Consider the following 14,169-nt stretch of genomic DNA (forward strand, 5'->3'; position numbering starts at 1 on the left):
GATTCAGTTGTCTTGTGATGGAGTCCTCAAACCCTACTGGAACTTCAGCTTGCATGCCCGGAGATTGTGGATCTAGTTTAGTTTTTAATTTTGACAGTAAGTGCTCTGAGGTCTGGGCTGCCTCCATGAGGCACATGCTAAGAGGACTGTAAAATAAATGGTGTTCCCTGTCTTTAAGAACTGATAGTCTTGTTGGGAGACAGTGTAAAGTTGTTGAGACATTCAAAGTGTATTTGCCAGTATGAAAAGTGTCTTTCATGGATTCATTATGGAAATAAAACACTGTCTTGAGCCTGAAAAAAAAAAAAGCCCCTGTGGTACCCTGTGGTACTCCAATAAACCACTCAAAAACCAGAAGTGGTGCTGTGATTCAAGGGGTAATTCTTGAGCACAAAGAGGCTCAGGGACAGAGCCCAGGCCCTGAGTTCAAGCCTCATAACCAACAATAACAACAAAAATCCATAAAGGAATAATTCACCTCCTGGATGGGACAGACTGGGATGGTATAAGATTTCATTAATCTATTAAGCATGGCTTCAATTTAAAAGTTATGAATCATTTATTTCTGTATTTTTCCACTTAAAATTTTTGAAATGTTGACTCTGGGAAGCTGAAAGTGGAGGAAAGTGATATGATGGATTAAGGGGGATGGGACTACAATATAATGAAAATCAACTTTCTGTAAGGTGACTCAGAGGAGTGGCTTTGAGAAGAAGAGGACAAAGCTGGCCTTCTGACAAGAAACTCAGAGAATTACTTCCAGTTGAGCACTAGTGCTCATGCCTGTAATCCTAGACTCAGGAGGCTCAGACAGGGAAATTAGTGCGACTTTATCTCTAGTTAACCAGCAAAAAAAATCAGAAGTAGAGGTGTGGCTTAAGAGGTAGAATGCTAGCCTTGAGCCCAAAACAAATAAGATCAGCAACAGTGTCCACTCCTTGAGTTCAAAGTTACAGTACTAGAACAAAAAAGAGAGAAAAATCACTTCCAATTGTTAACCAGCTTATCCTTAATCTGAATATTAGAAGTTGTTAAATTGCCTTTAGATGGTTGAAATGATATACAAGGGCAGGGGATATGGCAAAATGCTTGGTTAGTAATCCCAAAGCCCTAAATTCAAACCAAGTATTGCCCCAAATTATATATGTTTTGTTAAAGGGAGATTTATATGAAAATATATAGAGAGCCATATGCATATATACACAAACAAATTAGTGTATACACAGTGGAGGATGTCAATGGTGTACCCCTCTGAACAACTAACTTATAAGTTAACCAAATGAATACCAGGAAACCAAAACATGTTTTGTCAGAAGGAGATGAAAGCAAGAAGAGGTGGGCAGACCAATGAAGAGAAGGGTGGGAAATTTGAGTCATAATATTCAATGCAATGAAACCAGGTAAGTTAAAAGGATAGGTCAAATAAAATCTGTGGGAAAGATGGGTAAGAAAGATGGGAGTGATGACATTGATTGAGATGGATTGCACTCACAAACTGACATGTTGAATTGAAAACCCTTTGTACAACTCTTGAAGTATTTATCAAATACCAACACAAAAACTACTGTGGAGGCAGAGGTTGGGCACATCTTGCTTCAAAGCTAGCCCAGCCAAAGAGTTAGCAAGATCTCATCTCAGCAGAGGGTGCAATGGTGCACTCCTGTCATCTCAGCCATTTGGGACACCTAAAAGAATCTCATTCCAGGATAGTCAGAGCAAGACCATACATGAAAATAAAAGGAAGGGCTGGGACGGTGGCTCAGTGGTAGAGTGCTTGCCTTGCATGCATGAGGCCCGGGGTTCAATTCTTCAGCACCACATAAGCAGAAAAAGCCGGAAGTGGCGCTGTGGCTCAAGTGGTAGAGGGCTAACCTTGAACTGAAGAGCTGAGGGACAGTGCCCAGGCCCAGAGTTCAGGCCCACAACCGACAAAAAAACCAACAACAACAAAAAAAATAAATAAATAAAAGGAAAAAAAGGTGGGGTTATAACTCGTAGCAGAATGTCTGCTCAGCAAGTGCAAGATCCAGAGTTCAAAAACAACAACAAATCCCAAACTACAAATTGATTAGGCTTATCAAGACCTAGTAAAATGCAGTCACTTAGAAATGACTCATATAAGCTGGGAGTTGGTGGCTTGTGTATCTAAGCCTAGCTACTCAGGAGGCTGAGATCTGAGGATTGTGGTTCAAAACCAGCACAGGCAGGACAATTCATAAGACTCATCTCCAGTTAACCACCAGAAACTGTAAGTGGAGCTATGGCTCAAAGTGGTAGAATACTACCAAGGACAGCACCCAGGCCCAGAGTTCAAGCCCCATCCCATGACAAAAAAACAACAAAAACAAAAAACCATACACTCTGCTTTATAAGTACTTAGGGAAAGCACTAGCCTAATCATAAATTTATCCTTGAGAAAATCAGTATCACTACATTATCTGGTCATTTTCAGGATTAAGTGTTAGACCACAGACACAATAGGTATAACTGAAGTAATCTATTTTTTTCTTTTCATGCTGCAATCCATACTACATAAAATATACCAATTCAAGTGGGATGGAGCAAGAACAGTTGGTGGTTTACACTTGTAAACCTAACTACTGAGGAGGCTGAGATCTGGAGGATAGTAGAAAGATGACAATGAAATCCCATTCTGTATAACTAACTAATGTAAGCTAATTTTTAAAAATGTAGAGCCAGAAAGTAGCAGGATACAATATTAACCCACAAAAATCAGTCACCTTTCTGTATACCAATAACATACAAGCAGAAAGGGAAATCAAGGAAACAACCCCATTCACAATAACCTCAAAAAAATAAAAATAAAGTATCTAGGAATTAACCTAACCAAAGATATAAAGGGTCTATTTCATGAAAACTATAAAAGCCTTAAAAAAAGGAATCAGAGGATACCAGGAAATGGAAAGATCTCCCATGTTCCTGGGTAGGCAGAATTAATATAGTGAAAATGTCCATACTGCCAAAATTGATATACACATTCAATGCAATTCCCATTAAAATCCCAATGATGTACTTTACTGAAATAGAGAAAACAGTCCAAAAGTTCATATGGAACAACAAAAGACCTAGAATAGCCAAAGCAATTCTAGGCAAAAGAAAAAATGCAGGAGGGATCAGGATACTGGATTTCAAGCTCTACTATAGAGCCATAACAACAAAGACAGCTTGGTATTGGCAGAAAAAGAGGCTGGAAGACCAATGGAACAGACCAGAGGACCCAGAAATAAAGCCACACACATACAGTCAGTTGATATTTTACAAAGGAGCCAAAGATGTACAGAAGAATCATAACCTCTTCAACTACTGGTGCTGGGAAAACTGGGTGGCAGGTGGCCACATGCAGAAAAATGAAAGTGGACCCTAACCTGTCACCATGCACTAATGTCAACTCAAAATGGATTAAAGACCTTAACATAAAACCTGATACTCTGAAACTACTGCAGGACAGAGTAGGAGAGACACTTGAACTTATAAGCACAGAAAGAACTTCCTGAACAGAGTCCTCAAAGTAAAACCTGGAATCCTAGAAAACTGCCTATAAAAAGCCACAGGATAGCTTGGCACTGGTGGCTTGTGCCTGTACTTAGGAGGCTGAGATCTGAGGATCAGGGTTCAAAACCAGCCTGGGCAAGAAAGTCTCTGTGACTCTTATCTCCAATTAGCTAGCAAAAAGGCAGAAGTAGAGGTGTGGCCAAAGTGGTGGAGCACCTGTGTGAGTGAAAAGGCTAAGGGAGCCAGGTGCCAGTGGCTCATACACATAATCACTACTCAGGAAGCTGAGATCTGAAGACCATGATTTGAAGCCAGCCCAGCCAGGAAAGTTCATGAGATTCTTATCACCAATTAACCACCAGAAAACTGTAAGTGGTGCTGTGGCTGAAAGTGGCAGAGTACTATCCTTGAGTTAAAAACCTCAGGGACAGAGCCCAGGCCCTGAGTTCACCTCCATGCTCCCCCCCCCCAAAAAAAAGATTAGGGGAAAGTTGGGCCATCCCAGCTAGATGACAGAGATGGTATCAGATCCTGGAGTTACTTGAGTTCAGCCCTTCCAAAAGTGATCAGAGCCTGGAGGTCTTGAAAAGTAGTTTATAAGTATGCCTTTCTAATGCCCATGTTTGTCTACTTCATAATTTCATAACTTCCAGTCATCTGTGATAGTGGGTAGTAAAAAGCTAAGGTTGTAAAATGTGGGGGATAGTTTAACTCCCAAACCCCCTGTATCTGCTCAAAGTCCTAATTGTCAGTGACTTTGGTGCTGGCACCAGTCATATAAATTCATCTATCAAGGTAAGAAAGTTTGGGGACCTCAGATTATGTCCCTATTGAAATCTGTCTAAAGGCCTACACAGGCAATTTAGGCATTGTTAGGGTCACTAGAGATCAACTTTCCTCAGTCAGACAGAAAAATGTTTTTGCAAACCGGAGTGCTAAACAGGCTACATTGCTGTAACCCAGGAAAAGCTCTGTGCATTTGCCAAACGTTAAATGTTGTACATAAGCATTCTAGACAGGCTGCCCAAAGGAGATGGGCAGTACCTAGAGTGCTACTCAGTTGCCATTTGAAAACAGCTACTGAGTTTTGTCATTACAAAACTCTGGCAAGTAATTGTTAGTCAATTGTTAACAAGTTTCAAGTAACCTGTATCTTCATGGATTGCCTTGTTGCTTTAATTGGAAATAAAAAGGGCTTTTGTAACAAAGACACCTTTGACTACAGTTCAAAGCCAGCCTGGGCACAGAGAATCCCTCTAACAAAGATTCAGGCTGAAGCCATGGTTTGAGAAACTCTCACCTCCACATAACCAACCAACAGCTGGAAGTGGCATTGTGACTCTAAGTGATAGAGCACTGGCCTCAAGCACAAGTGCCAGGGACAGTGCCCAGGCCTTGAGTCCAATCCCTGTAAATGCCAACTGGGACAAGTTATCCCAGCAATGAACCTGAGACCCAGGACCAAGTCAGTCCTGACAATGGGGACCCATGGAGAGGAGTAAAAGGAGATAACATTCTAAATGGAGTCACTTTACACTCACACTTTCAAAATTAATCAGAGCTGGGAGATCAAGAGAAATAGTTGCTATGTATCCATACCTTCTAACTGGACAGAAAATTATAGACTTGCCTTTGTTACTGTCATTTGTATTCATAGTAGTCTCTGACTGGTTACTCCCAACCAGTCCACTATGCTTTCTCCTACCCAGTTGCCAAAACCCTAGACACCCCTCTTCCTGCCCCAAGTCCAGTTATTTCTCCTTCCCTGTAATTGGCCACAACTGGGTTTATGCTCTAAATGGAACTTTTCTGGCCTATAGCCAGTATATGTTCTCCTATGTTATTCATGTTAATTGACCTTGTCAGCCTTTTGCCTGACCTTTCCAAAAGTTTCTTTTAACAGGATAACAACCCCTACCCAGGACACCACCTGAGAATAAGTCAAGGCAACCAGAGACTTCACTTACACTGCCCTGCCTTGCCCAGCACAGACCCATACCCTAAAGACCCTAGCTCCAGGGACTCCTTCATGCCCCCAGGCCAGAAGGAAGTAGCCAAAAGAGCCCATGACACCCACTGGCTCTGCTACCTTTAAATATCTCTGCTACCTCCTCCCCAGGTTACTATGATCCTAAAGCAGGGAAAAGTCTTACTCCCCCTCCAGGATGCAGGGAGTCAGGTACCATGCTATGTCTCCAATATGAGATAGAAAAGGCAATCTTGGGTCTTTGATAGCCCCTTCTTGGAATCAATCCCTCCCTGGTTTATTCCTCTCTTGGTCCTGATAGCAGTAATTTTTGCCTTTTACTAATTGTGTCTTGCCTTCTAGATAACTATTGTCATGGAAAAGATGAGGATGTTTACCAACCAGACTGCCAAGCAAATGCTTCTTGGATGGTACCCAGCCAAGCAACGAATCAGGAACCCTTGACTACTTTGCCTCTTTACAGCAAGAAGTAGCTCCAGAAGAAATTACCTCTGTCCATACCCCAGGCCTGATACCTAGTTGTTATTATTATTATTAAACAAAAGAGCTGGGAATGTTAGTATTATCCCCTTCTCTGGTGCTCAGCTCCCCCCAGACCTGAACTCCTCCCTGCCCTAGAGCTCCCCATATAGCTGGCCAGTCTTTCTCTCCCCCCAGACCTACATGAGCCTGCACTTACCTCACTTCCTGCCCTCAAGCAACCTGCCAATTGGATTGGGGCAGACACCATTGCACCCTCTCCTGGGAGATATAGTCCCTCTAATAAACCTTATAATATCTTTATTCTGTGCCTGCTTGCCTCTGTGTGGTCCCCTGGGATGGTCATGAAGGACTCATGGATGACTCCAATTGACTTGGTTTATAGGGCTTGGTGTAGGAGCTCCTTCCAAGTCCAGTGATGTCTCATCGAGTTTGTTTATTTCAGTGAAACTGGAATAAATTTGTGTGTGGATGTGTGTGCATGTGCATGTGTGTGCACTTGTACATGTTTGTGCCACTGCTAGGTTTTGGACTCAGAGTGTCACAGTTGCTTTACTATTCACTCAAGGCTGGCATTATACCACTTGAGCCACACCTCCACTTTCAGCTTTTTGCTGGGTTATTGAAGGTAAGAGCTCTACAGACTTTTCTGTCCAGATCATTTTTGGACCATGATCCTAAGATCTGGGTCTTCTGAGTAGCTAGGACTACCTATATGAACCACCAGAAGCCAGGCCAACTTTTATTTCCACAACTATCCAACAAGCGGAAAGAAAAAAAAATGTGGCAATAGCTCCTACCTTCTGATTCACTCCAGTGATGTGCTGGAATTTGTTTTGCAATGTAAATTTGGCCTCCTTACCCAGATCTTCCCATCTTGGCTCCCACTGGCTTGACTCAGAATTGCTAGTTCTTCCTAGTGTGGAGAGAAACAGTTTCTTTCTCGAATGTTCTGCCTCAGATCACAACTTGAAGTTGGCAATTTACCTTGAGTAATTTAACCATATATATATATATATATATATATATATATATATATATATATAGAGAGAGAGAGAGAGAGAGAGAGAGAGAGAGAGAGAGAGAGAGAGAGATGCACACATACATATGGATGGATGGATAGATAGATAGATAGATAGATAGATAGATAGATAGATAGATAGATAGATAGATAGATAGATAGATGCACACATACATATGTATATACCATATATGTGGTCAAGAAAATGGAAGTCATTTAGAAAGAATATGCCAAATTAAGTGGAAGTCCTTTGTTTCTTGAGTCCTATTTACTTTCTCATATCTCCTTGCATTTTGGATTTAACATCCACATATCAGGGAGACCATGTGCCATTTGTCTCTCTAATCTTGGCTCACCTTGCTCAAAATAATTTGTTCTAGTTCCATCCATTTCCCTGAAAATGCCATTATTTTGTCCTTTCTAATGGCTGCATAATATTCCCTTGTATATAGGTACAACAATTTCTGGATCCATTTATCTGTAGTGGGGTATCTGGGTTGTTTACGTATCTTGCCTATTGTGAACAGTGCTGCAATGAACATCGAGGTGCATGTGTCCTTGTATCCTGGTTTCTGTTGCTCAGGGTAGATGCCTAGGAGTGGTATGATAGGGGAGGTCTATATTTAGCTTTCTGAGGTATCTCCAAAGTGGTTGTATTAATGTACATTCCCACCAGCAATGCAGTAAGGTTCCTCTTTTTCTGCATCCCCTCCAGCATTTGTCATCAGCTGAATTTAGGTTGTGGGCCATTCTGACTGGGGTAAGGTGGTATCTCAGGGTTGTTTTTATTTGCATTTCCTTTATAGCCAGGGATGATGAACATTTCATCATGTGTTTCTTTCTCTTTTTTGGGGGGGGGGTCTGGACGTGGGGCCTGAACGCTGGGCCTGGGCACTGTCCCTCAGCTCTTCAGCTCAAGGCTAGCCCTCTACCACTTGAGCCACAGTGCCACTTCCGGCTTTTTTCTTTTTGCTTATGTGGTGCTGAGGAATCGAACCCAGGGCCTCAGGCATGCAAGGCAAGAGCTCTACAACTGAGCCACTTTCCCAGCCCCCATCATGTGTTTCTTTGCTGTTTTTATTTCTTCTTCTGAGAAGTCTCTCTTTAGCCCCCTTGCCCATTTCATGATTAGTTTGTTAGATTTGGGAGGGATTAGTTCCTTGAGTTCCCTGTATATAACAGATATTAGGCCTTTGTCTGGTATATTGCTGGTAAATATGTTTCCCAATTAGTTGGCTGTCTTTCAGGTTTGGTAGCTATGTTTTTAGCTGTGCAGAAACTTTTTATTTTAAGGTAGTCCCATTTGTTGAGTCTCTCTCCAATTTGTTGTGACCCTGGGACTCTGTTCAGGAAGTTCCTGTTTGTGCCTGTAAGTTCAAGTGTCTCTCCTACTCTGTCCTGCAGTAGTTTCAGAGTTTCATGTTTGATGTTAAGGTCTTTAATCCATTTTGAGTTGATGCTAGTGCATGGTGACAGGCTGGGTCCACTTTTCATTATCTGCATGTGGCCACCCAGTTGGGAACCCTGCCTTGTTCTTCATTTTAGGAGAATTGGTTGTAGTTTTTCCCCATTAAGCATAATATTGGCTATTGGTCTGTCATACATGGCTGTTATTGTTTTAAGGAATGTTCCTTCTATTCCTATTTTCTTCAGAGCTTTTAACATGAATGAATGTTGTATTATATGAAAAACCTTTTCTGCGTCAATGGAGATAATCATGTGGTTCTTGACTGTGGACCTGTTGATTTGATGGATTACATTTATTGATTTAAGCATGTTAAACCATCTCTGCATCTCTAGAATGAAGCCTACTTGATCATAATGTATGACTCTTTTGATATGTGTCTGGATTCCATTGGCTAAAATTTTATTGGGGAGCTTTGTATCTGCATTCATCAAAGAGATTCTTCTGTAGTGCTCTTTTTTTGTTGAATCTTTGCCTGGTTTGTGGATGAGTGTGATATTGGCTTCATACGTTGAGTTTGGGATTGCTCCCTCTGTTTCTATTTCTCAAAAGAGTTTGAGAAGTATGGATGTTATTTTCTCTTTAAAGGTCGTATAGACTTCTGTAGTAAATCCATCTGGTCCTGGGATTTTCCTTGTTAGAAGACTTCTGATTGCTTTCTCTATCTCATTGTAAGTTATTGGCTTATTTAATTGATTTATTTCTTCTATGTTCAGTTTGGGCAATTTGTATTTCTCTAAAAATTCATCCATTTCTGCTGGGTTTTCCTTTCATAGTGAGTATAGCTTCTAGAAATAGTTCTTTGTAATTGGATGTTTTGAATGTTTGTTGTAATTTTTCCTATGGCATCTCTGATCTTATTATTTGAGTTTCCTCCCTTCTTTTTTCAGTTAATCTTGCCAGAGGTCCATCAATTTTATTGATTTTTTCAAAAAAACAGCTTTTTAAAATTAATTTTATTTATAGTTTTCTTACTCTCTGGCTCATTAATTTCAGCTTTTATTTTGGTTATTTTGCTCCTTCTAGTAACTTTGGGTTCAATTTTTTTTCTTGCTTTTCTAGCAGTTTTAGTTGCATCATGAAATTATTTACTTTGTTTCTATTTTCTTTTCTTTCTTTTTTTTTTTTTTGGTCTGGTCGTGGGCCTGAACTCTGGGCCTGGGCACTGTCCCTCAGCTCTTCAGCTCAAGGCTAGCACTCTACCACTTGAGCCACAGTGCCACTTTTGGCTTTTTTTTCTGCTTATGTGGTGCTGAGGAATCGAACCCAGGGCCTCATGCATGCAAGGCAAATGCTCTACCACTGAGCTACCTTCCCAGCCCCTGTCTCTATTTTCTTGATGTGTGTACTGAGGGCAATAAATTTGCCCCTTGGGATTGCTTTTGCCATGTCCCATGGGTTTCTTTGTGATGTATATTCATTTTCATTGAATTGTAGGAACTTTAAATTTCTTCTTTAATTTCTTCTGTGACCCAGGTGTTGCTCAGATGTGTGCTGTTCAATTTCCATGTATTGTAATAATTTCTGTGGTATGCTTTGTTATTTAAAAATAGCTTGATTCCACTGTGGTTGTATAGAATAGAGGGGATTATGTCAGTCCTCTTGTATTTGCTTAAATTCTTTGTATGGACTATGATATGATCTATTTTGGAGAAAGTTCCATGGGCTGCTGAGAAGTATGTGTACTGGGTTGTTGTTGGGTGGAAAACTCTGTAGATGTCAATTAAATCCCTTTGAGATATGGCATCATTTAATTCAGAGGCTTCTTTGTCAATCCTCTAGTTGGTACACCTGTCTTTTGGTGAGAGTGGAGTATTAAAGTCTCCTAGTATTATTGTATTTGGACCTATTTTTTCCTGTAAGTCTGAAAGTGTTTGCTTAACATATTTGGGTGCACCAAAGTTTGAAGAGTATAAATTGAGGACTTCAGTTCAAAGCCAGCCTAGGCAGAAAAGTCCATGAGACTCTTTTTTTTTGTTTTGTTTTGTTTTGTTTTGGTCCAGTCGTGGGGCCTGAACTCTGGGCCTGGGCGCTGCCCCTCAGCTCTTCAGCTCAAGGCTAGCACTCTACCACTTGAGCCACAGTGCCACTCCAGCTTTTTTCTTTTGCTGAGGAATCAAACCCAGGGCCACAGGCATGCAAGGCAAGCGCTCTACCCACTGAGCCATCTTCCCAGCCCCATGAGACTCTTAACTGGTAAAAAAAAAAAAAACAAAAAAACAAAAACAAAACCCAGAAGTTGTGGGAGAGAGCAAGGGAAGGGGTGGCATTGTTCAAAAAGAAATGTACTCACTACTTAACTCTAACCTCTCTGTGTATCATTTTTTTAAAGTAAATAAAAAGCCAGACATGGAGATGTGTCTCAATTGGTACAGCACCAGACTTCAGCAGAAAAGCTAAAAGAGAACTCCCAGGCCCTGAGTGTGTTACATGATAGTTTTCTCTACTGTCTATAATACCTGTATCTAATTTAAACTGCACCAGGACTGGTATGAACAGCAAAGAATACAAGAAAGAAATGAAAATCATCAGGCAAGGAACTGGTCCAGTCTAGCGGGCTTCTGGTAATTGGCATCTTCAGCCATTGGCTACTGAGGCCTGCGGGCACAGTTCCTGAATTCAGCCTTGGATGGGCCATGTTCCAGCTCCCTCCCAGGGGTGCTCTTGGTCAACCTTGGTGGGCTGGGTGTGTTCCACCGGTTGCTAGGGCGCTTGCACAACTCCCAGCTTCAGTGGAACCAGTAGCCCATGTGGTAGAGGGAGGGATCCAGATCAAGCTCTGGGGGTTACCACCAGCACTAATCTCCCATGGCAAGGTGGAGGGGGCATACCCATGGGATACTCACTTATCCTGGAACTGGTTGGGGGCTGTCCAGCAGTGCTGTGGCAGATTGCTGTTTCTGTGCATTGTAGGTCGCTGGCCACCACCACATTCCGCATCCATTGAGATGATTGTAAGCTGGGCCAGGTGGTAGGCTGGGGCTCTGGGTCTGAGTTTCATGGTCTCTGTCTCTGTTTATATTGTCTGGGTCCAGCACTAGCATTATGGGAGTCTTTTTTGCTGGTGCTCTAAGGACTGTTGTGGCTCTGGGGTCCCTGGCAGCCATGGGCAGGGCCACTTTGCTAGCTTGGCACAGAGTCTTGCCAACAGGGTAGAGGAAGGTCTTCGAATGTTTCCACCTTTTTGTAGTTTCTGTAGTTTTTTCCTTTTCTTTTTTCACTTCCTGTATTTCTCCAGTGTTCGCCTTTTTGCTGTTGTCAGTCTCTTGGGGAAACTGAGCATTGGAACTCGAACTCTTTATTTGGTTAGAGCGAGCTGTGTTGTTTCCCTACTGTTCCCTCACCATCTTGGGTCCCCCTCTCTAACCCTCTTTTATAAACTGATCCATCCTCAGACCTCTCTTAACTTTGCTTCTGAAGTTGTGAAGGAATTAAAGGTGTTCGAGACACACTAGGTAATTGGCTACTTTGTATATTGAGTCATCTCAATCTCCAATTACAAAAACTTTTACTTTACCTGATGCACTATTAAAATACAATCTTATTCTGATCTCTCTCCATCACAGTCCTCACCCTTCTTTGATCTGACTGGAATGCTTTGCTTTAATCAGGAACTGATACCAACTAGGTCTGCTGGGGAGAACAGTGCCTCATCCTTTCCTCTTTGTGAAAGACAACATGTAGCCTTACCAGAAATCACCTGCCTGAAACCAACAATCACCTGACTGTGAGTCAGCATATGACCCCAGGCTATGAGGTAACTTCCTCATCTGCTGATATCACTTCCTGAAACACCCCATTATGCCTCCTTAGGACAGTGAGAGGTACCTAAGGCTCTGAGATCAATTACACATCCACTTTGGTTATACTTCCCAAAGTTTCCTATATAATCCCACTCACCCAGAGTCCCCTCTCTTTTTCTCTTCACTTCTCTGTCCTTGCAGACGCCCTCTTTTTCTCTTCCTCTCTCCCTCCAGCTTTACTTCTCTTCACTCTCCACACACCTCCATCTCATGAACCATGTGGTGTTCTCCTTTTGAATAACAATATGAAAAATCTCAGTGGGAATGTGTCACATTGTAAGTCTATATTGACCCTTTGCAGCAATACTGACTTACTTCAGTTTAAAATCCCATACTCCCTAACTCTATTTGTTCTGGAAAAGAAAATGAAACATATATGGAAGCCTTAAGAACGTATCCATTAGCCAAGAACTTTAGATTTCAATGAAAAAAAATGCCATTTCAGCTCAACTAAGTTTAAATAAGAAAGGAGGTAAGAACTAGTGGCTCTTGCCTGTAATCCTACGTACTCAGGAGATTGAGACTTGAGGACTTCAGTTCAAAGCCAGCCTAGGCAGAAAAGTCCATGAGACTCTTTTTTTTTGTTTTGTTTTGTTTTGTTTTGGTCCAGTCGTGGGGCCTGAACTCTGGGCCTGGGCGCTGCCCCTCAGCTCTTCAGCTCAAGGCTAGCACTCTACCACTTGAGCCACAGTGCCACTCCGGCTTTTTTCTTTTGCTGAGGAATCAAACCCAGGGCCACAGGCATGCAAGGCAAGCGCTCTACCCACTGAGCCATCTTCCCAGCCCCATGAGACTCTTAACTGGTAAAAAAAAAAAAACAAAAAAACAAAAACAAAACCCAGAAGTTGTGGGAGAGAGCAAGGGAAGGGGTGGCATTGTTCAAAAAGAAATGTACTCACTACTTAACTCTAACCTCTCTGTGTATCATTTTTTTAAAGTAAATAAAAAGCCAGACATGGAGATGTGTCTCAATTGGTACAGCACCAGACTTCAGCAGAAAAGCTAAAAGAGAACTCCCAGGCCCTGAGTGTGTTACATGATAGTTTTCTCTACTGTCTATAATACCTGTATCTAATTTAAACTGCACCAGGACTGGTATGAACAGCAAAGAATACAAGAAAGAAATGAAAATCATCAGGCAAGGAACTGGTCCAGTCTAGCGGGCTTCTGGTAATTGGCATCTTTCTTTGGAGCAGGTGCTCCAGTGTTGTCATCAGGATCCCCCTTTCTGATCTATGGCTCAGCTGTGTTTTCTTATATATGTTTCATCAAAATGAAACTCATTAGAATCCATTTTAAATGGTCTTCAGTGTCTTTTAAAAATGGCAGAAGGAGTCAGTTACTAGTGGCTCACACCTATCATACTATCTACTCAGGAGGCTGAGATTCATTTCTTAGGACCACAGTTCAGAGCTAGCCAGGGCAGGAAAGTCTATGAGACTCTTATCTCTAGTTAACCACCAAAAAGCTGGAAGTGGAGATGTGGCTTAATGGTAGGGCATCAGCCATTCTTGAACTCAGGGACAGTGTCCAGGCCTTGAGTTCAAGCCCAGGACTAGTATGCATGTGTGCATGCACACATGCACATACACACACACACACACACACACACACACACACACACACATCTAGAAAGAAACAGATATTACTCACTTTGCATTATTAGGCTCAAAAAATTCCCTCTAATTGCTCCTCCTGTACCCTGTGCTGAGTGACAAGAGCTGGGTACTTCAATCACCCCCAGCCATGTGATTAGATATCCTCACTGATGGCAGAGGCAGTGCCTAGAAGAAAATAAATGAGGAAGAGAGACTTCAATTCCATGATCTGAACTAGGATAGGAATTCTGAGCAAACAGAAACAAGAGATACCCAAATACAATGGTCATCCTCTCCTATTA

The 14,169-nt window shown here is 41.9% G+C and overlaps 1 protein-coding gene across 3 annotated transcripts in view; it reads right to left on the reverse strand.

The window, feature by feature from the left end:
• The window catches only part of Stk38l (serine/threonine kinase 38 like), a 143,285-nt gene extending 129,339 nt beyond the window's left edge, over window positions 1-13,946 (reverse strand). For 2 of the 3 annotated variants that reach the window (XM_070037967.1, XM_070037938.1), the window contains exon 1: window positions 13,923-13,946. In XM_070037967.1, coding sequence (XP_069894068.1) covers window positions 13,923-13,929 — 7 coding nt within the window. In that variant the 5' untranslated portion in view covers window positions 13,930-13,946. The remainder of the gene's footprint in view (window positions 1-13,922) is intronic. The other variant, XM_070037968.1, reaches the window with a different exon arrangement.
• Window positions 13,947-14,169: the final 223 nt, after the last annotated feature.

Source organism: Dipodomys merriami, unplaced genomic scaffold, assembly GCF_024711535.1.
Source record: "Dipodomys merriami isolate MVZ:Mamm:240054 unplaced genomic scaffold, mDipMer1.0.p SCAF_10, whole genome shotgun sequence".
Classification (NCBI taxonomy): domain Eukaryota; kingdom Metazoa; phylum Chordata; class Mammalia; order Rodentia; family Heteromyidae; genus Dipodomys; species Dipodomys merriami.